The 22,621-nt window shown below is 41.2% G+C and overlaps 1 protein-coding gene and 1 long non-coding RNA gene across 2 annotated transcripts; one reads left to right on the plus strand and one right to left on the minus strand.

Moving 5' to 3' along the window:
• The first annotated feature begins 4,366 nt into the window (after positions 1 to 4,366).
• LOC117766917 (cytochrome b561) lies at positions 4,367 to 19,549 on the plus strand. The gene is made up of 6 exons (XM_034594365.1): positions 4,367 to 4,522; positions 5,680 to 5,887; positions 18,302 to 18,400; positions 18,496 to 18,599; positions 19,067 to 19,224; positions 19,357 to 19,549. Exons 2-6 carry the CDS (start codon positions 5,683 to 5,685, stop codon positions 19,547 to 19,549), a joined length of 759 nt encoding a protein of 252 aa, XP_034450256.1. The 5' UTR covers positions 4,367 to 4,522; positions 5,680 to 5,682.
• On the minus strand, positions 4,590 to 5,680 carry LOC117766949. The gene is made up of 2 exons (XR_004614797.1): positions 5,425 to 5,680; positions 4,590 to 5,183 (listed from the first exon to the last, which is right to left on the minus strand). It is a non-coding gene; the product is annotated as an uncharacterized LOC117766949 (long non-coding RNA).
• Positions 19,550 to 22,621: the final 3,072 nt, after the last annotated feature.

Here is a 22,621-nt window from a genome sequence, read left to right on the forward strand (position 1 = left end):
CCAGTTCGTCTGAAGAGGGACAGAGATGACACCGCTCCTGCAGACAGAAGTTCTTCCTGCAGATTATGACGCAACGCAACAATGTTTTACGTAACTTCATTGTTGCAGAAGAAGCGACACCCCGTTTATCCAGAAAGTGATGAGGATGAAACGGTGTCAATTTCATAGTTATTTAGTTATTTATTTGGTCAATGCATTAGTAAATTAAATTATTGCTGTCTATCTACTATTTTTATTTAAATAATGGAATTTTAATATACTATGCTTTTAGTTAAAAGGGTGTGTGTTTATATTTTCCAGGACAGTCGGGCCTTCATCATTTGTGCGTACGCATGGTCTGAGGAAGTTCTGAATTTGTTTCCAGAGTACAAACAAATTTAAGGAAGAACATATTGATGAATCCCAGATTGTGCATCAAACGTTTGAACGCACGGTTCAAGCACAGATCTGTGCGTACGCACTGTTAGTAAATGAGGCCCAATGTGGCCAATTAAATCTCACCAGAAGTAGATATTGGCTCTCTAAAATGTAGCTAAAAGTTGCTAGATTGGGTCTGAATGTGGATTGTCAATATGAATCAAGCACCATGAAATTACAAAAGTTTTTTTGAAGAATTGAGAATAAGATTTAATATAATGGGTTGAAAGCCACTAAAGGAGTCGGTCTGAAATAAAAAAACATCCCTTTATGATCTTGGCTAAATAAAAATAACACGTTACATTAAACTACTAAAACCATGGTCACTGACTGCTACACAACTGTCGCATGTCCAAATCGTACCAAACTTGGCACTGCACTTTCTGGGGAAATTTGCAATAGAACGGTTCACGAAAAATGCATTACACTACAGTGAGACAGACAGACAAAGTATGAAAACAGTCACTCCGTGGACTTTTTCACTCAGTCCATTCTAAGAAATATGTCATCGAAACGTCCTTTTCGTATTTCCTCCCCTGTATGAGTCATTCGGGATCGCACTCGTCTCTCAGCCCCACCCAGTTGGTACCAGTCCAGCCTCCGAATGAAGTGTACTGTGTCAAATGTATAACCCTAACATGAAAGCAAATAAGTGTATCGCACAAAGGTTTATCATAGAAATGAGAAATTACTAGCTTGACTGCCCTGCAACTCCACAATAGAAACCTGAGATAACAAAGGGATTGTGAGCTCTATACTTTGTTCCTCAGGACAGATATGGGAACAGTTGTCCCAGACTCTACTGTATTTCACACACACATTTTTCATGTTCCAGCCTAAAATCAGAGCTTCCTTCTGTGTGTCCACATGCTGCCGGGTGGGTAGATGTACAATATCAAGTGTCACTTGTTCAAAAAGGTAAAAGTATGTCTGAGGGGCAAAGAGTAAATTGAGGGTGGACAGATGGCCCGCTGGTGTAATTCAAAGGGATCAGATTAGAAGATTAAGAGAGAAAGAGAGAAATATTGATGAGAAAAGATGTTTAGCAAGCACATACACACACATACGCAAACACAAATGCACACAGCAGGAGGAGCAGTCGTGACTCAGGCTTCGATGAGTCATAGGAGAAATCAGAAATGTCAGACAGAACACGGTGTATGTCAGTTTGACGCACGCACGCACGCACACACACACACACACACACACACACACACACACACACACACACACACACACACACACACACACACACACACACACAAAACGAATGCATTTTCCAAACATGCTTCTTCCTATTAAAAAATGACAGAAAAGCGTTTTCAGCAATTTAATAATAAGATTGCAACAACAGTTTTACCTGCTTAGATTTTATTTGCACTTGTGAATGTGGAGGGAGGCTCCTCCATCATCCTGTGTCTCACATGTTGGGCTTTAGTATCTAGTCCCCCATCAGATCCCCAGACCCTGGAGTGAACACCATGAAGGCCTGCTGCTTTACTAAATGCTGCACATTAGTATGATCCATTAACTGAAATGTCTGCAGTGCCGACAAGAGGAGAGGATGGGTGCTGCAAGAATGTTCATCTGCACTCCCCTTATTTTAGAGATAAAATACTTTGTTGCTTTTTTGAGGTACTTGTTACCCTACATATGATACTTTCAGACATGCACTGAACACCTGAGAATCTCCAGGGGAGTTGTATGTGAGAACTTCTCTGGAGTTTCTCCGGCCAGCCCCCTTGTAAAAACTCTGGAGAATGTTGTGTCTCAATGTGAGAAAAAAGCAGATGATCCTCTGCAGGATTCACCACAAGTGGGCGTGTTGGTGACCGTCACGACCCGGCTCAGAAGCCGTGACAAACATAGAGGGAGGTGCTAGGTGAAAGCCAAAAATGAGTAATTTATTTAAATGAAATTATTTGACAACGAACATAACACAAACTAAGAAGGTAATGAGTTTTGTTCATTAGTGGAATCAGTAGTGTGGGTGCGTGGATGCATGAGTGAAGCGTGTGTGGGATGCGGGGAGGATGTTGGATGGAGGAGAACAAAGCAACGACTATGCATGAAAGTCAGGTGAGTGAGAGAGAGATCGTCTCAGCCAGGAGGACGGGCTTTTGTAGCAGGGAGAACACGGGGCCCAAGTACCAGAGAGTCCGCCCACCAGTTACCTGCTGCATCACATCAAAGATAAGTAGTAGTATCTTACCATCGTACCATTCCTGTCCCCCTGCTCAGGCAATGCATGCACCATCAGTCATTCTATGACGCCACCTCAGAGAGTTTGGATGTCACCACAATCCAGTAGAAAATGTTGGGAAGTGCAGTCCCAGTCTCCACAAGGGTTTCACTCTTTACTCCTGCTGCTGCAATCGCCAACAAGAACCTCCCTGCCACAGAGGTGAAGAAAATACAAGTTCTGAGCCTGCTTTGCTTCACGCCTTTTCTTCATTTGCCAATAATACGGGCTGCCATTAGATTTCTCATTTATTTCAACACTCAAGGCTTCGGGCCATTGGTCTCCATCTACCAACTCAGACCATCCTAGACGCTCATAAACTTTCAGTGCTGTTTAGTTGATGGGTCTTTAGCTAATCGTCCACCTCCCTTAGGTTTAAGGTCAGAGAGTTTGCCTAGTACGGTTGTTTTGGGGGTTCTTTTAGCTGCTGCTCCCCCTGCTACTGCCTCGCTTTCCATGAAGACTCATGTAAGGGTAGTGAGGTGTGCTGTCCCTACCTTAGGCTTTGCACATATGCAGGCTTCAGGATACAAATCTCACTTTAAAGTGTACACATTTCTCAAATAGCTTGTAACCAAGATTTTGGTATATCTAATGAAGGTACCACTACACATCAAGTAAAAAAAAACACTTGAGGCTGCGGATGTGATCAGGGACAGCCCAGCCCTTTGTCGGGTCCGAAGCAGAATTTGATTTAGGGGCCCCCATTGCCTTGGGACCTGACAATATTATTGACATTTTACACCTGGTGCTGATAATATAAATTTGCCATCCTGTTGGCATAATACTGTATTTTTGCATGATGCTTACATTTAACATAATTTACTTGAATATAATATGAAAGAACACATGTCAAACATGCTTTGGGGCCCTGTAGTGGACACAAGGGCCCCTTAGTTATGTTCACTCATGCCCAAGGCCAGCTCTGGATTTGGTCCACATGCTGTCCAAGAATCTCTGAAGGTTTTAACTGAAAATGATCTTAATAACATTTTAAAAGAGTTGTGAGGGACAGCGGCAAAACTGAGCTGAACTATACTAAGCTGAACTGAACTGAGCTGAACTGAACTGAACTGAACTGAACTGGTCTGCACGCCTCATCCACCAGGTCATGGAAAATTGTTGCTAGGGGTCAAATAGAACAAAAAATGGAATTAAATGTAATCAGATATCAATATAAAGGCTGATTTTACCTCCAGATTCCCTCATATACAACCTCTACATCCTTGGTAGTTACATCAGCAGAGGTGGTCCTGGCAGTGGTAGTGGGATATGATGGTTATGACCTGTCGTGTTCAGCTGAGGGTTCATTAATACAGTTGCTAACCTCTCTAAATGACCCTGCTACTCCTCTAATGAGCAGCCATGATTCATCGACAGACACTCCAGTCCTCCTTCTCCTCCTCCTTTTCCTCTCCACATCTCCTCCTCCTCCCCCACCGCTCTCCACTGTTGTCAAGGCAACAAACCTTTAAACTGGAGCTGTTAGTCATCAATCTATGCAGCACCCCCCCGAAACTCTACCTATTGTGATGTTAGTGTGACGTTTGCCCACATCACGACTCCATTTCAGTTCAAATAATATTATAACATTATACTGTTTTGGTTTGGGGAAATATTTTATATAAGATATAGGATGTATTTGTTTCATATGATATAATATAATATAACAACACAACAATTATGATGGTGGTGGTCATTGTTGATTTTGTTTTTTTCCCTGGGCACATGGGTTGGGCTTGTTCAGAAGGGCATTAAAAACACACACACACGCACACAACACACACACACCCACACCCAGTCAGAGGGAGGAAGCGGATCAAGACTCCAGGACTTCCTCAGTGGAACGTAGCACTCAGCGCAGTGAGTATTTAACACCATCCGCTCTTTGTTATTCCTGCGGATTTGTCCACATGCACATTGTGTTTTAAATGTTAATTTCCCTGTCGTCTGAGCCCTTTTGAAGTGCGCTCGTTAGAGTGAGAGTATAATAGCACAGGGTCATGTCGGGTCCTTACAGCGTGAGTTAACAGGTGTGGGCGCTGAGACAACATCACACTAACCGGTCATTTCAACGTCAGTGGAAAACCCTGTAGTTATGGCGGTGTGTCACTGACGTGTGTTGGGCTGATTATTCTCTTCAGTGCGGTTATGATAGTGGCTCTTCTGCGATAATGTGGCCGCACTTCCTGCCATGTCTTCGTATGTTTATACTGTTCATACTCCTCGAGACAAGAAATGTAATGATAAAGTAAAGTCGAAAATACGCTTTATATGTTGAAATATATGGTCTGTGATTCATTAAACATCCTTAAACTGTCAACAGTATGTAAATAAGTCAAAATTAGCTCCACCTTATCCAACAACATCACAATGCGAAAAATGGGAATGCATTTATAGTATGATCTATAGTCTATAAACATGATTAACACATTCAAATAGATGCATACGAATACAAAGAGGTGAAAAGTGCAAGGTTAAAGAAGTGCATGGATTATTACTGTCCATGCATGTGTGCAGTAATCTGGTTTAAAAAGCATTCATGTAATTACAGCTGAGTTTGACTGGGTTATTTTTCATTGGTTTGGATATGAAACCTCCAAATCCAGATGTTCTGTCATGCCGTGGGGTCACTTGCTGACAAACCGAAGAAGCTAAGATCCCCTTACTGTGCTCCAATAGAAGTATCATCACCTCCGTTAGCTTTTCTCTGTTAATAGGAAATGTTGTGGCTTTAGATTTGAGCTGTGGATCCTCTTCAGCACGTACGTTACAGGGGCAAATTCTCTTTCTTAATTCAGTAAATTTCATGGAGTAAAATAAATTTAAATATGCTTTTTGCCCACTCAAAGACAAATGAATCAAACTCTGCTGCAACAGTTTAGAAGAGAAAATATACCCATTCACCATATCTAGATTTCTCTACCTCAGCTCTCTAATTGAATAAATTTAGATTCATTTCAGCAAATGATACAGCCCAAGGCATAAACTGCACTACTCTTTCTGTTTCTCTCCCTCAGATCATGGATGATTCTGCTCCATGTCCTGGTCGCTCTATGTTTGGGTGGTTGGTGGGAGCATCACAGGTTCTGGGTCTGGCATCTGTGGTGCTGACCGGTGTGTGGATGGGTCATTACCATGGGGGCTTCGCTTGGGATGGCTCAGCGCAGGAGTTCAACCTGCACCCTCTTTGCATGGTGCTGGGGATGGTCTTCCTGCAAGGCGACGGTGAGTCCACATGCGTCACTCATCAGATTGAGATTTCCACCCTGGAGGTGCGGATGTGATTTATTGACAAAAAAGTTTCAGTAAGTTGTTGGTTGCTTTTTTTTATAAAATGTCTTTTCAATTAGCCAGCTACTTGCATGCTTACGTGATATGTCTGTAATGACAAGCAAGTGGTTGAGGCAGCGGTGCAGAAATTGTTAGCTTTGAGTGGATTTTCATCATTCTGGACAAGTTGAACTCTCGACTTGTTTATGGCACTGCTTGTAAAGTCAGGGAATAACCAATGTTTTTATGATCCATATGATCAGTAGCTGATGGCTTATGACAGCTGAGCACATGACTCCGTGTCCTGCATGAACTAACGCGATGCTTCATCTGTTTAATACTTCAATGTTGTTGAAACGGGAGCTTTACTGATCTCTCAAAATTTGTCATAAAGACCCGGGTGTTGGTCTTTAAGATGCTTCACAAAGTTTGTTGTTGTGCCACCACTTTGTCGCATTGTTTGCTTATCAACATCCTTAGCCTTTTACTGGTCGTATATATCCCAGACACGAACATTTGTAGCATTTGGAGCCAGAATCTGCACAGTAGGAATTGGGAGATTGGGCCACAGTAGCAAGGTCCTTGACCAATTACAAGTCATTCTCAGCTGTCAATCATGACGTTTCACCCAGTTTTTACAGCATCAAATTGAAACCAAACTTAACGTAAAAAAAAAGACCTTGAATATACATCATTGTGATCAGAACTACCTTAAATGACAGAAACCATCTTTGAGAAAAATGTATTTGGCGTGTACTTTTACTTTTTATTCTGGTCCATGTCCCATCCATTAATATGGAGGAGACCTGATATATGAACTATATAGCAGCTAGCCACCAGGTTGTGATCAAGACGTGTTTGCATCACATTTGGAGGTCTGGTCATCCACCTTTATATAGTCTATGGACCAAACTAAGAATTCAAATTACACATTAAATACAAAATTCTGAAATATGTTTTCTCCCATTTTAGGTAGTTCTTATCACATTGATCTCCAAATGCTATTTCCTCTGATAAGTCTGGTTTGAATGATTTTTTTGACTCTATAAAAGAGGGGTGAATCCAAATAGGCTCATTTATTTTGCTTGGTTGTGACGTTTAACCTGTAATGATTACTAAAGTCATTAGAAATAGTCCTCTACAGACTTTGAATATCAGTAGCATATCTCATGGTAATCCATCCATGTTAAGATTATTAAAATGTTTAATTCTGGACCAATGCTGAGCTATACCACTGGCATAAAGCTAAATACATTAAAATAAATCCTTGCAGGTGGGGAGCCTTTCCATCTACCTTGCACAAGGCTGACAACACTAATATCTTCAGAAAAACCCACATGTTTTTGACAAGTCATTTTTAGATAATATCCTGGGTGAAACAGGAAGTATGCCAGCAAAATGTGGACGCTATTTTAGTCAGCCTGAAAGTGTGTGTGTTTGTGTTCTGTGTGCGCCTCAGGCATTGTGTTACTGACCTGATGTATTAGGCTAACACTGCCCAGACAGCCATCAACCCCACCCAGATAAAGTCTGATTTACACAGAAAGAAGAATGGTTGTGATCACGAAACGTGCCAGTTCTTTGTTTGGTGACATTTCCAGTCAAGCTTTGACAGCAAGACCCTGTTCAGGGAATTGATTCACAAGCACAGAAAACTACAGTCAGCAAACTGAGCAGCATTTAACAAGGGTTCACTCAGGCAGTTCTCGAAGTTATACGCTCTGGAGGGTGGAAATCCAATCTCAATGAGCATAACGAAAAAATACCAGGTGTAAATGCATTTACATTTCAGTATTTCAACAGCAACAAAAAAATCCAGATGGTAAATTTGTTCGGTTTGGGGCAATAAGCTGCTGTCCAAATCGTTGATAAGATAAGATCATCCTTTATTCGTCCTACTACAGGGACATTTGCAATGTTACAGCAGCAAGAGGGCAGGCAAAAATATATGTCAATAAGTAATTGTAAATAAACATGCAATACTTATAGGGACATTGAAAAAAAAAAGTAAAGACTAATAAACAGTGTAAAAACATGTTTTATATACAGTGAGAATGTTTAGTTGAATGGATTGCAGAAACAGAAACCAAACCCTGATGATGTCGTAAGTCTCTGAAATACAGACAGAGTGAGATAACAGTTTCCCCCCCCCCCTCTTTGGTTTTGTGCCTGCAGCCTGGGTACTTTTGCTAATGAGAGTAACCACATTAGTTCAACTGGTTCAATGGAGCAGCTGTCTGTTACAGCACGAGATTACATTAGAGCAATAAAAGCAAAGGTCAGCTGGACATTAGAAGGAGAGTGGGGAGAACGGTAAATAAGAGAGGGAAACACCCCGGGGACAGAGTCTTCACTCAGCGACACATCCCTCACTGTTAATTCACTGTGATATCTTCTTTTGTTGTCTCAGGTCATGTGCACAGAAATTGTTGACACATTCACCAGTGTGTCCGGTTTGTCTTTGCTCAACCTTCACACTTTAGAACGGAACTTTTAAAGGCTCAAATATGAGTCATGCTTCTACCCACTGTGTAAACAGCAAATGGTAACTGTGCAAAGCAGCTTAGGGATAATGTTACAAAGTCATTTGTTCTGGTAGCCAAAATAAAATGCTTAAACAGGCACAATTAGCAATTATGTAGAGTTCAATGTTTTGATCCAGTATAAGAAAAATACATTGGGAGACTTTTGGTAAATTATGCATGTGCAGATGCTCACAGTAAAGCAGTATTGGCATTACAACCCCTGTGCAGTAATCATCAAAAATGTTTGTCTTACACATTTTGATGTGTCTCACACTTTAACTAACAAGTTCATAGACATTCTTTTTTTTAAATTTTAACAATTTAAAATAAGAACTGAATTATGTGTGTTGCTAAAATGTTTCAAGGGATTTCAAATTTTTGTCCTCATACTCTCATATTTTATATTACAGTAAACCGTATATAGTCATACTGGCTTCATCATATTTCTTTAAACAACTGCTTACTGTTGATGAATTTGGACCATCCTTACACATTACTGTATATGCCACTATATATATTATGAATATAATGTATATTACACTATATCTGTAAAGGAGAATAGTGCCTGTCTAAATTCCACAGATACTCCCTTCTCTTTTTAAGCAGTACCCAAGGTCAGGTTATAGATAAAGGACCAACCAACAGTACATTTTAGCGTCTACGCCAAGGGGCAACATCCCGGGCTGAGCGATGAGGCCAATACGGAAGTGCAAAAAGCTGCAGTTCACTGGGTGGCCACTTGAGGCTGGCTCCAAGAAGGAGTCAATTCCCATTGACTCCCATGTTAAAAAGCCCGACTTTAGAGCAGAATTAAACCTGTTTACAGCATCACTTAGTTCTTCCTTCATGACAACTCTGAGGGGGGTGAATTTTTTTCTAACTCACTCGTTTAAATTATATAGAGGTTTGATATTATGAATAATTATCACTTGATGGACAGGTGACGTCACCGTTAGCTCGCGACTCCAGCTCCTAGCCTGTTGCCTGCTCGGCTTCACCTGAGCTAACAGGCTAACAGGCTAACCCCCTTCACCGAACAGGACCTGAGTCTGTGGAGAGGTTTCACTCACATATCGGATGAATAATACGGTTTGATGTTCGGCTTGTTCCCCGGACGGAGAACTTAAAGACGTCTGCGCTCCCGTTTCTGTGGTAAGTAAAGTATAGTATGTTATTTATGTGTTAGTAGTGATGAGCAGGTATCGGTGTCTCTGTACCTGGCTGGTTAGTTTAGCTCCGCTAGCCTGCAGGCAAGATACCAGCAGTAATGGCGATGCTAACGGGACCGTATGGGAGTTATTGAACCGACATGAACCGAGACAGGAGACTGTGTGTTTGGAGAATAAGCTCCACCACGTAAGATATCTAATGTTATGTAAAGTTGTTTCACTCGCCAACCCATTTGACTTGACTACGTTACACAGATTATTATTAGGCAGACTTTACTGAATTATTGTGTTAAATAAGTGGACATGCAGAATAATGTATTTTTTTGTCACATAAATCAATTATAGGAAGTGTAACTTTACTAGAATAGACATTCACATAGAGAACCTGAGGCTGATGTCCGCCACCTATTTCATAAGCTGAAATGATTATGATCTGATGAACTTTGAAGTAATAAACTTTTATTTTTACCATGTCAAAGTCTGTTAAGGAGTTAACCTGGCACATGTATGACTTTACATATCTGTGTATTTGTGTTGAATGTTCCTCTAGGTGACTCAGACAGCCTGCACCTGTGGATGTCCAACATGAGACACAACTGGAATCCAACCAGACTGAACACTGAGGGTCATCACGTCAACACTGACTCCAGGTACAGACCTGTTTTCATAACTTACAAACAATCAAAGCAAAGTATTGCACATAATGCATTAAATTATAAATGCAATACTATTAATGTGGAAGAACTCCATACTGTACATTCATTGTCTTGGTAGTGCACTGTTTAATCCAAAACCATATTCAAATACATAGTTGAATATCCACAGAAAATAAGGATACAAACTTTGTTCATAAGTAACACTTCCTCTACAATAATGCCATACTTTTATGTTTCCTGTCATTTTATTAGGGACGGACGAGCCTGAAGGACACAGCTGTGCTGGCCGTGTTCTGTCTCTTATGGCAAAGAAGAAAAATAAAACACTGGGTTTTTATCTAAAGTGTATCAAATCAAAGTAAAAGACAAACATTGTTCTGATAAGTGTTCATTTTTTTAACCAACCATAATGAATATAGAAATTAACTCTATTATCCATGACACTTAGCAATGACTGCCAACTCTAAACAGTTGCAGGCCATCTTTAGTTAAGGGAGGAAAACATGAAGTGTTGTGCAGATGAAGCTGGTGCAGGTCGTCCTCATGTTGACCAGCCTGAAGCTGCCGATCTCCACCATGTTGCTGCTGCCACAGTGGATGCTGAGGACATCAGGTGCTGCAGTGCTTCATCTAATGAAAAGAAGAAACTCACTATAAAAGGATGTTTTATGTTGTGTATGTTGTGTATGTTCCAGCAAAGACTGGTTCTTACAGTTTATTCTGTGTTCAGCAGGTGGAAGCACCACAGATTTCAGACAGAACCAATGTACTGGGCTCTGGGTTTGTACCCTCATGGTTAAATGCACATATTGTAAGTCGCTTTGGATAAAAGCATCAGCTAAATGAAATGTAATGTACTGAAAGAAATAAAACATTGTACAAATAGATCAAATGTCTTTCTACCTCATCTGTAATATTCAAGGTGATAATCTCCCACAGAGCTGTTGATAACAGTCCACATCAAGTCTCTCCACTTCTCTCAGTGTGAAAACACAATTATATAATAAATATGAGAACTGTTTACAACAGTGGTGTGTGGAGATTATAATCTTATCTAAACTGTCTAATTCACTGTAAATTCCATAACAGGCTAAATAAACAAGGTGGCAATAGTAATGGTGGTTATACCAGCATGTATCACAACATTTGTGAAACATATAGTTACTATCACATGCAACTTACACATGTAGCGTATTCTTATTAACTTATTAACTTATTAAAATCAAGTCACAACCAAACACGACTGTAGTAGTGTAGTTAATTTGCTTCAATCTGTTCATTACACGTGTTAAATAAACGGTACCTTTTATAACAATTACATATTAAAAACCACTTGAGGCATGTAAGCAAATGATTATGATAATAGATAAAGCAATAGGTTTTGTTGTTGTGTAGTTTCAAGGTTACTTACCTCTAGTGAGTTCGTTGTAAACATCGCGACCATCCTGAAGCAACAACACCGCAGCGCTAGCCGGTTAGCAGCCGCGGGTAGCATGTAGCCTAGCTCCTTAGCCTGAGCTAACCAGGTAACGTTGAGCTCTGCGGGCGTGGCTCAGCTGTCAGTCTTCACTCGCGCTCCTCCTCTTTGCCCATTTATTGGTTAGCCAGGAACTAGGAGGAGTCAGCACCGGCAAGATGGCGCCGGGTGAACGCCTACTACTAGCCTAATTTTCACTCTTCAGAAACCAACGGGTGACGTCACGGACCCTACGTCCATTATATATACAGTCTATGGTGTGTACACACACACCAAAGAGAACTAAGCAGCTAGTCTGACATCATAGCACCAGGCTTTAGCACCAAGTTCTCTTTGGTGTGTGTGTTCCCTTTGGTGTGTGCTATAATCTCATTTCTGATATCTCCTTTGTCCTAGTTGATCAGTGTATGGTAGGGGTAGTACACGGAGAACAGAGAGAGCACTTCCGACAGGAATAGTACGATTTTTAAAAACTAAGCCAATAAGAGAAGTATTGAAAAACAATATCAGAAACATGAAGATGGACATCGACAGCATTCTGCCCATTGTGACGTCCTTTTTCCAAGGCATGACATCAGAACAATGGAATCTTTCGAAAAAAGGCAAACCTGATGTGGCCACAATGACCATACTCGGAGAGAAACTGCTGGAAATTGTCATTTTGATGACACAATCCATCCTAAAGGATCTTGAGAGCACAGCTGTGCCTGTGTCACAGAAGAGTGTGATTTGCTATTTGGGCAACACACTTCCTCAGGTTTTTGCTCAGGCTCTTGACGTTCCAGATGAAATCAATCTTGTAAGTTCAGAGAATTTGACCCAGTTGACTGCTAAAGAGATTGCAGAGTGTGTCAACTCTGTCCTTTCCATGGGCGTGGACAGTGTGAAGGCAACTACTCCTCGTGTCACACCTCCAAAAAGACTACAAGGTATGATTCAACAGGCCGGCAAAATGATCAAGGGACTCATGAGGAATCTGAAACGTATGTGTGCACCTTCTAAGAGCAAAAAGAAGGTCTACCAACTGGTCAATGAAGATGACAGTCAGTCATCATCCTCATCCCAGAAGACAATCTCAGAAGACAGGGAAAGTCTTCTGTCTGCAACATCCACAACTGTCCAGGAGATCATTAAGGAGGAGGTCTCTCAATACACAGAATCTACTAACGATGAAATATCCGACTATGATTATGATCAGTTGGAATCTGGCTCCACCCTGGAGATTAAGAATGTTGCAGATGACGTTGCTGAGGTGATTGTGGATGAAATCATGTCGCAAAACAAAGATGATCCAGAAACAGCCCAGAGCACACCCTCTCTGAAGAAAGTGTCTGAAAGGATTAGGACAATCGCTGCAAAGCAGTTTGCCCAAGCGTCCATTTGTCGTATTGTGGGCAGACTGAATAACAAGTACTTTGACAGCCTTTACAACCCGGCCTTTGACAAGGTTTTGGGTAGGCAGTCAATGCAATCTGTTACGAGTGATATTGACGCTCTGCTTCCAACAGCAGTTGGTGAGATACAGCAGGGGCAGAATGGGTCTCAATGGATGTATGATATTTTCAGTGGTGAAACCCTCGAGTTAACCAACGAGCTGAATAATATCCTCAGCAATCACATAGATAGGATGAGATTTAAGATTACCTCACGACCAAAAGCCTCACAACCACGGTGCACAAGCATAACGGTTTGTCCGCCACGTGCTATAATATCAGCTGACATCCTTGCCATTGTGTGGTGTTTCCTTGGAGTAATGAGGTGGTGGCTTCACACACAGTCAGAAACTCTCACTTCCACGGTGATAACACATAGTTTAGAAAAAGCTGTGTCAGAGGGCCCGATCGGTGGGGCCAGTCTGCCTTCGGCACCTGGTAACGGGTCTGGCTCAGAAAGCAAGGTGACCACTCCTGAATTCAGTGAAGAATACAGAGAAGAGCAAGAACCAACAGTGGAAGGAAGGAAATTACCCATCAGGATAATTGTTCTGAAGCTGGTTTCGAGGATCTTTGCTAAAGCAAAGTTGTCGAACACTCTCAGATCACCAAACACCATCATCGAGCGTCTACTCGAAAACATATGGGTCGAAATCAAGGATGAAGATTTTGAGATCACCCCAAAAATGATGAAACAACTTGACAAAGCCGTTTTCAAAAAAATCAGCAAAAAGTGTAACGGGGTTGTAAGTGTGCTGTTAGAATTGGAAATGGAAGACCCAACACTGGACAAATATATTGTCTCTGTCGTCAAAGATCTGCTTGTGACACCACCATCAAGATCCAGCGCCATCAGCAGGTTCTTCTCCAGACTGTGCAACGCCTTCTCCAAACCTTTTTAATCAAGAATCTTGTTACCAGATTACCAGAATGAAAATGTGTAACTTGGATAAGTTTTAGTCTTTAGTCCCCCACAGATTCCCATTTCCATTTTAATTGTCGTTGCCTGCGACATTTGAAGGCTTTTGAACAAAGATTTTCAGCAAAGTGACTCTTTCTCCACAGCAGATGTTAAAAAATGAATGTGTGTTTTTGATTGCCCAAAGGCAGCTCCTTGCCGAGTCCTTGCAGAGTGATCACAGTACAGTTCCTCCGGCTGCAGCAATAAAATCTGTACCCTAATGACAAATTATGAGAGGACTTTTAAAGGGGTGAAGAAGAAATGTAAAGTAAAACCCTCCAGCTTGTCTTACTGTGAACATGCGTGGTTTTGACAGATGTTATAATGATGATGCAGTTTGCACATGGTCTGGTGTTTACTGCGGCCGTTGAATGTTGAATAAAGTTTAACAACGATAGTTTCCGTCATTTTATGTACTTTTTTATGCACCTAGGTGCTGCAGCTGAAGGAGAACAACTGCACGGTCTGATTGCAGCTGACTCGCTCCCACAATATTTTAAGGTCATGTGACATGGTGATGTTTTGCAGTGCTGGTAAAAGTCAGACAAAATTTCTAACCAGCATGCATCACGTTAAATCAGTGCGGTGCAGAGTCACATGAAGTCAAAAGAACCCATGGCTTCCCAAGGTAGCTACCGCTGCTATAGCAACAGTCAATATTTGGGGGCGTGGCTTGTTGGAAAGCCTGGTGCTATGATGTCAGACTAGCTGCTTAGTTATCTTGGATGTGTGTGTTCTCTTTGACGCAACAGTGTTCTCTTTGGTGTGTACACACACATCAAAGAGAACTAAGCAGCTAGTCTGACATCATAGCACCAGGCTTTTGCACCGTGTTCCCTTTGGTGTGTGTGTTCCCTTTGGTGTGTGCTATAATCTCATTTCTGATATCTCCTTTGTCCTAGTTGATCAGTGTATGGTAGGGGTAGTACACAGAGAACAGAGAGAGCACTTCCGACAGGAATAGTACGATTTTTAAAAACTAAGCCAATAAGAGAAGTATTGAAAAACAATATCAGAAACATGAAGATGGACATCGACAGCATTCTGCCCATTGTGACGTCCTTTTTCCAAGGCATGACATCAGAACAATGGAATCTTTCAAAAAAGGCAAACCTGATGTGGCCACAATGACCATACTCGGAGAGAAACTGCTGGAAATTGTCATTTTGATGACACAATCCATCCTAAAGGATCTTGAGAGCACAGCTGTGCCTGTGTCACAGAAGAGTGTGATTTGCTATTTGGGCAACACACTTCCTCAGGTTTTTGCTCAGGCTCTTGACGTTCCAGATGAAATCAATCTTGTAAGTTCAGAGAATTTGACCCAGTTGACTGCTAAAGAGATTGCAGAGTGTGTCAACTCTGTCCTTTCCATGGGCGTGGACAGTGTGAAGGCAACTACTCCTCGTGTCACACCTCCAAAAAGACTACAAGGTATGATTCAACAGGCCGGCAAAATGATCAAGGGACTCATGAGGAATCTGAAACGTATGTGTGCACCTTCTAAGAGCAAAAAGAAGGTCTACCAACTGGTCAATGAAGATGACAGTCAGTCATCATCCTCATCCCAGAAGACAATCTCAGAAGACAGGGAAAGTCTTCTGTCTGCAACATCCACAACTGTCCAGGAGATCATTAAGGAGGAGGTCTCTCAATACACAGAATCTACTAACGATGAAATATCCGACTATGATTATGATCAGTTGGAATCTGGCTCCACCCTGGAGATTAAGAATGTTGCAGATGACGTTGCTGAGGTGATTGTGGATGAAATCATGTCGCAAAACAAAGATGATCCAGAAACAGCCCAGAGCACACCCTCTCTGAAGAAAGTGTCTGAAAGGATTAGGACAATCGCTGCAAAGCAGTTTGCCCAAGCGTCCATTTGTCGTATTGTGGGCAGACTGAATAACAAGTACTTTGACAGCCTTTACAACCCAGCCTTTGACAAGGTTTTGGGTAGGCAGTCAATGCAATCTGTTACGAGTGATATTGACGCTCTGCTTCCAACAGCAGTTGGTGAGATACAGCAGGGGCAGAATGGGTCTCAATGGATGTATGATATTTTCAGTGGTGAAACCCTCGAGTTAACCAACGAGCTGAATAATATCCTCAGCAATCACATAGATAGGATGAGATTTAAGATGACCTCACGACCAAAAGCCTCACAACCACGGTGCACAAGCATAACGGTTTGTCCGCCACGTGCTATAATATCAGCTGACATCCTTGCCATTGTGTGGTGTTTCCTTGGAGTAATGAGGTGGTGGCTTCACACACAGTCAGAAACTCTCACTTCCACGGTGATAACACATAGTTTAGAAAAAGCTGTGTCAGAGGGCCCGATCGGTGGGGCCAGTCTGCCTTCGGCACCTGGTAAAGGGTCTGGCTCAGAAAGCAAGGTGACCACTCCTGAATTCAGTGAAGAATACAGAGAAGAGCAAGAACCAACAGTGGAAGGAAGGAAATTACCCATCAGGATAATTGTTCTGAAGCTGGTTTCGAGGATCTTTGCTAAAGCAAAGTTGTCGAACACTCTCAGATCACCAAACACCATCATCGAGCGTCTACTCGAAAACATATGGGTCGAAATCAAGGATGAAGATTTTGAGATCACCCCAAAAATGATGAAACAACTTGACAAAGACGTTTTCAAAAAAATCAGCAAAAAGTGGCACGGGGTTGTAAGTGTGCTGTTAGAATTGGAAATGGAAGACCCAACACTGGACAAATATATTGTCTCTGTCGTCAAAGATCTGCTTGTGACACCACCATCAAGATCCAGCGCCATCAGCAGGTTCTTCTCCAGACTGTGCAACGCCTTCTCCAAACCTTTTTAATCAAGAATCTTGTTACCAGATTACCAGAATGAAAATGTGTAACTTGGATAAGTTTTAGTCTTTAGTCCCCCACAGATTCCCATTTCCATTTTAATTGTCGTTGCCTGCGACATTTGAAGGCTTTTGAACAAAGATTTTCAGCAAAGTGACTCTTTCTCCACAGCAGATGTTAAAAAATGAATGTGTGTTTTTGATTGCCCAAAGGCAGCTCCTTGCCGAGTCCTTGCAGAGTGATCACAGTACAGTTCCTCCGGCTGCAGCAATAAAATCTGTACCCTAATGACAAATTATGAGAGGACTTTTAAAGGGGTGAAGAAGAAATGTAAAGTAAAACCCTCCAGCTTGTCTTACTGTGAACATGCGTGGTTTTGACATGTTATAATGATGATGCAGTTTGCACATGTTCTGGTGTTTACTGCGGCCGTTGAATGTTGAATAAAGTTTAACAACGATAGTTTCCGTCATTTTATGTACTTTTTTATGCACCTAGGTGCTGCAGCTGAAGGAGAACAACTGCACGGTCTGATTGCAGCTGACTCGCTCCCACATTATTTTAAGGTCATGTGACATGGTGATGTTTTGCAGCGCTGGTAAAAGTCAGACAAAATTTCTAACCAGCATGCATCACGTTAAATCAGTGCGGTGCAGAGTCACATGAAGTCAAAAGAACCCATGGCTTCCCAAGGTAGCTACCGCTGCTATAGCAACAGTCAATATTTGGGGGCGTGGCTTGTTGGAAAGCCTGGTGCTATGATGTCAGACTAGTTGCTTAGTTATCTTGGATGTGTGTGTTCTCTTTGACGCAACAGTGGTCTACGCTTACGGACTTTCAAATCTAATTCAGATGCCCCAGACCGAGAGGCACCAACCTTAACCCTCACCGACTTTAACTCTTTTGCGTATTTCACCAGTAGCAAGACATAAGGACACAATGTGATTTAGGAATGCATATTTAGACTTAACCATCCAATAGGATGCGAACACCTACATGTAACATAGAGAGTGACAGCAATTGTAACCATTCATGGATGTGATGTTAGAATGGGTGACACAAGTAGAGGAAGATATAGGGGGATGCTGTGGGAGACATCTTCAGACTTGGGGGTGACAATTGCTCATGTTACTCTGTTATTCAGACTAATAGCATAATGTTTCTGAACATAACATTATTTAATCTTAACTTTAAGTATTGACTTTCTGACGTGATATTTTGTCTATATTCAGTAGTATATAATACATTTTGTAATTTTCATAAATTAGTATATTTATTGTATATTGTAAAGATGTTCTCTCTATCTCTCTCTCTAGCCATTCTGGTCTACAGAGTATTTCGCAATGAGGCGAAGAGAAATGTAAAGATTCTTCATGGCATCATTCACCTGCTTGCTCTTATCATCAGCATCATAGGTGAGATATATAACCAAATTATAAGCCTTTTTCTAACACCAGAAAATAATTCCCTATGCCATTGTGTAACTTCTTGTGTATTTGTGTGTGTGTAGGTTTTGTAGCTGTGTTTGATTTCCACAGAGCAGCAAAGATTCCAGACATGTACTCTCTTCACAGCTGGTGTGGCATGGCCACCTTAGTCCTGTTCTGCTTGCAGGTATACACACATACACACACAGATGAACTGAATTCTTAGCCTTACCCTAAGCATCATAACTGAATGTCTAACTCTAACCCTACGAAGACTTGACCCTCAAACAGCCATTTACTTACCATAGCCTTTGTGTCTGCTCCAATCCGTCTGGATCCATTGGCAGAACTAACGCTCATCGGATGGTTTTTAATTTAGGCAACATTCTAAATAAATAAGATCTGAATAAGTTCAGCATTTCCAGAAACATGACAACAATCATGCCACAATCAAAGTCACTGAGATCACAGTTGTTCCCCTTTCTAATGTTTGATGTGAAAATTAAAGCTGCTGACCTGCTGGATTTTCTACATTGTACTGCTGCTGTATGATTGGCTGAACATAATGAATAAGCAGGCGAACAGATGTTCCTATAAAGTTCTCTCTGAATTTGTAATGAGGATTATAACTTTAAAACTCACGTTTTTTCCTAGTGGGTGATGGGTTTGCTGTTCTTCCTGTTTCCGGTTGCGTCGTTATGGTTACGTGCCGCGTACCTCCCCATCCACATGTTCTGTGGTCTGGTTCTGGTAGTTATGGCCATAGGGAGCAGTCTGCTTGGCATCACAGAGAAACTCCTCTTCAGCATCATGTATGTGTGTTTTTGACTGTACTACTGTATTTTACATTAAACTAATTTATCTATGTTTATATTTTGTATCTATGTTGTACATCTGTCTCTGACTCTATCTTCTGAATCCCCTTTCTCTCTCTCTCTGCCCAGGCCAACGTACCCTCTGTTTGCCCCAGAGGGGATGCTGGCCAACAGTTTGGGGATCCTGCTGGTGGGTTTTGGGGTGCTGCTCTGCTACCTGGTCTCCAAGGAAGAGTTCAGACGTCCACCTAACCCAGAGGAAGAGTCCCTATCTGTGCACTTCAAGACTCTGACAGAGGGGGGGTCACCCACCACGCCCTGATCTCTGGGTCTGACATCTGACGCCTACAACGTATAGTTTATGTGAAGTCAATAAAAATATGGACAGGAAGCCTTAATAATGGTCTCTCCTGATCTTGCGTATTACTTAACGAATCCATCAACTTTCATCCAAAAAGTATTTGTTTCTTTTATTAGGATTAGTATAGTAAAAACCTATAGTACATGTAGCAGGCAGACTAATCACGGTTCCTGTTGTCTTCACTTGGCATCTCCATAGCTGCTGCCGTCTCAACATGTGGACGCAAGGGGCAACGTCACTTTGTACCTGCAGCGGTTAACTGCCTAAGGCAAAAGTAATCGAACTCCTACAATACCAATGGCTTCCCACACAGTTCTGCGCTGTTGTTAAGCTGAGGCCCAAACCCAGCCCACACTAATTTCTTTAACAATTGTCTTGACTGAGTGCGCCTGGTAATGCCAAATGACTGTTTGCCAGGTGAAAGCAAGCAGTGGCTACACTCTGTCTATTTCTCTCCCCCTACTGGCACTAAGAGAGAACATTTCTCAGTAAATTACGCTTGAAAACATTGTCACTCTAACCTGAATAGAGACCAAAGAAAGGGTTAAAACCTAAACCAAAGCTGATACACTGTCTGGAGCTATCAGAACTCTCTGCTACCTGAGTCTACCACTACTCTAATAGTCCTGCATCCTGACCAGAGTTTGGCACAAGAGATTCCTGATCCTTAGTTTACTGAACTCTGCTTTGGTTTGTCCACTTCAGTTTAGTGTGTAACAGTGACAAATAATTTGGATGCAACAGTATGAATTCTTGACAATTCCTGGTCCACTATGTCCTGCTAGCAACAAATCTGTTGCTTTGATGTGTTTGGCTGCTTGTTAAAGATATAAAATTCATTCCCCTCAATGTGTTGATGCAAATTCTAAAAAGTGTAGCTGTTTATGGCTTTTTGACTTGACTTCAGGAATCAGCCCTTGTGCCTAGAGCAAAGCTTTTATAGAGCGTTGGCCAGTCTCCAATAGTGGATGTTGTCTTTATGTAAGGTCTTGATACATAATGTCTTGATATTGTCATTTTTTAATAGGAAATTACATTAGGAATGTCTATTTATTTTACCTCAATATTGTATTACACAGTAAATTGAATATGTGCCTTCAGAAGTGTGCGATTGCTGAGAATCACTGTATTTGGCAGCAGCTGATAACACTACTCAAATACGACTAGAATCGGTTCTACACAACCTTAATTTTTACTTAATTGAACAGAAGTATTTCCATTTTTGCATTTCATTCTATACAGCTACATCACAATGGGAAACACTTTACTCTTACTTTATGTATCTGAAAGCTTTACTGGTGGCTTCACAGCATTTTTAGCGTTTTCTGCCAGCCTCCTACAGTAAAATGTCCAGGGCAACTGACTCGGATATTTGCATTCTCAAATACAGCTCCTTGGAAAAATATCTGGCCTTCAGAGCATGTCTCCTGGGATATACTCTCATATACACTCAATGATAACCTGTAGACTTGTCATATTGTCATTGTAAAATCTCAAAATAAAGTGTGTGTGTGCGTGAAACAGTGTATAAATGAAGTCTAGTCTTGTTCCTAAACATTCTCTGACACTGTGTGTCTCTCCTGCTGGGTGACACCCACAGGCTTCTGCAGCAGAGCAGGGGAACATGGGTCATATGGTCATATTAGATGTGTAGCACCATCCAGTGGTCACTGCTTAGACTACCTACAGGGGATAATGGAAAGTCAAGAACAGCATCCTGACATTGTATCATGTGCCACATTTTTATGTGCAAACTTCTTTGTAATCTTCTAAAGAACCAGGAGTTACATTTTTTAATAGTGACAACAACACTGTACAGGAGATTCTGCACTGTATAAACCAAATATGAACTCTCCCCTATAATAATAATAATATATATTTACAAAAAATAAAAACGACTCACAAAAACAAACAGAAGGCACCCTGCCCACCCAGTATAATAATAGATGCCTCTCCTGGCTGTTCTGGTGGTGTGGTCAGGTTTAGGTGGATATTGCACCGCTGGTTTGGAGAAAGGCTCCATTAATTCCTTTAAGTTCTTCCTCCAAAATACAAGGTTCTTTCCAGTGGGTCACATTAGAAGCAATGTTTTAATGTCCCTGGTGCACCACTACACCAACAGGTGTTACAGACAAACTATTTACAAAGTCAAACTAACCACTAAAAGGAAACTTACCCTGAAAGAACTTTACATCAAACAGAACTATTTACAAAGCCTTTTGAGGAACATAGAACAATTGGAACACAAGGTGAACTATTTACAAAACTCAACAATAAAGCACACTCCTGTTCCTGTCTGTTAACGTGGGGGAATTGAACAAATAACACTAAATTGGTCAGACAGACATGTCACTCATGCTGAATAGAAACTCTTCATTATTAATCAGTGTCCTCTTGTCTGGCCCTCATTCTAACTCTGTTCCATGTCATGACTGTGCTAGTGATGTGTTCAATTATAAAATAGTTACCTTAATGTTGCTTAATGGTTGACATTGAGAAATATATTCAGTTCAATTTCAAAACCTTAAAAGAAATCTACAAAATTAACCCAAGTTGAATTCAGTGGATTTCACTAAATATGGCACAAGGCAAAAAGAGCTACGTTAGCAAATGCAGATGTATGAGTGAATGTAATTAAACAAAAAAAAAAAATCGTAAAGACATATCATGACAAACTAGATACTAACCAGTGGGCCACTGCATGGTGGTGACAAAACCTACATATTTCATGAAAATGCATAAAACAGAGAAAGCATCAATGAGCAGGTTCAAGGGTTGACATTAACAAATGTGGTGTGCTTTTTAACATCCATATAAAAAAATCATTAATCTAATGTAGAGCATACATATAAAGACATATTTATATGCTGAGCATAGTGAAATGTGAATGTATCTGGGGTAACCACATGTAACATTCAAGTCAAGCTCAATTATTCCCCCTTTCATCCCCCAAGAGATACAATTACACATCTGCCTTTCATTCAGCATTATTCCTCTGTAATTCTAGGAGTCAATCTTTTCACATGAACCGAT

Source organism: Hippoglossus hippoglossus, chromosome 8, assembly GCF_009819705.1.
Source record: "Hippoglossus hippoglossus isolate fHipHip1 chromosome 8, fHipHip1.pri, whole genome shotgun sequence".
Lineage (NCBI taxonomy): Eukaryota > Metazoa > Chordata > Actinopteri > Pleuronectiformes > Pleuronectidae > Hippoglossus > Hippoglossus hippoglossus.

Excerpts from the sequence above, each read along its gene's own strand:
- LOC117766917 (XM_034594365.1), top strand. The coding sequence starts at position 5,683 with ATGGATGATTCTGCTCCATGTCCTGGTCGCTCTATGTTTGGGTGGTTG. Across the intron at positions 5,888-18,301 it reads GGTCTTCCTGCAAGGCGACG|CCATTCTGGTCTACAGAGTA; the intron begins GTGAGTCCACAT and ends CTCTCTCTCTAG. Across the intron at positions 19,225-19,356 it reads AAACTCCTCTTCAGCATCAT|GCCAACGTACCCTCTGTTTG; the intron begins GTATGTGTGTTT and ends CTCTCTGCCCAG.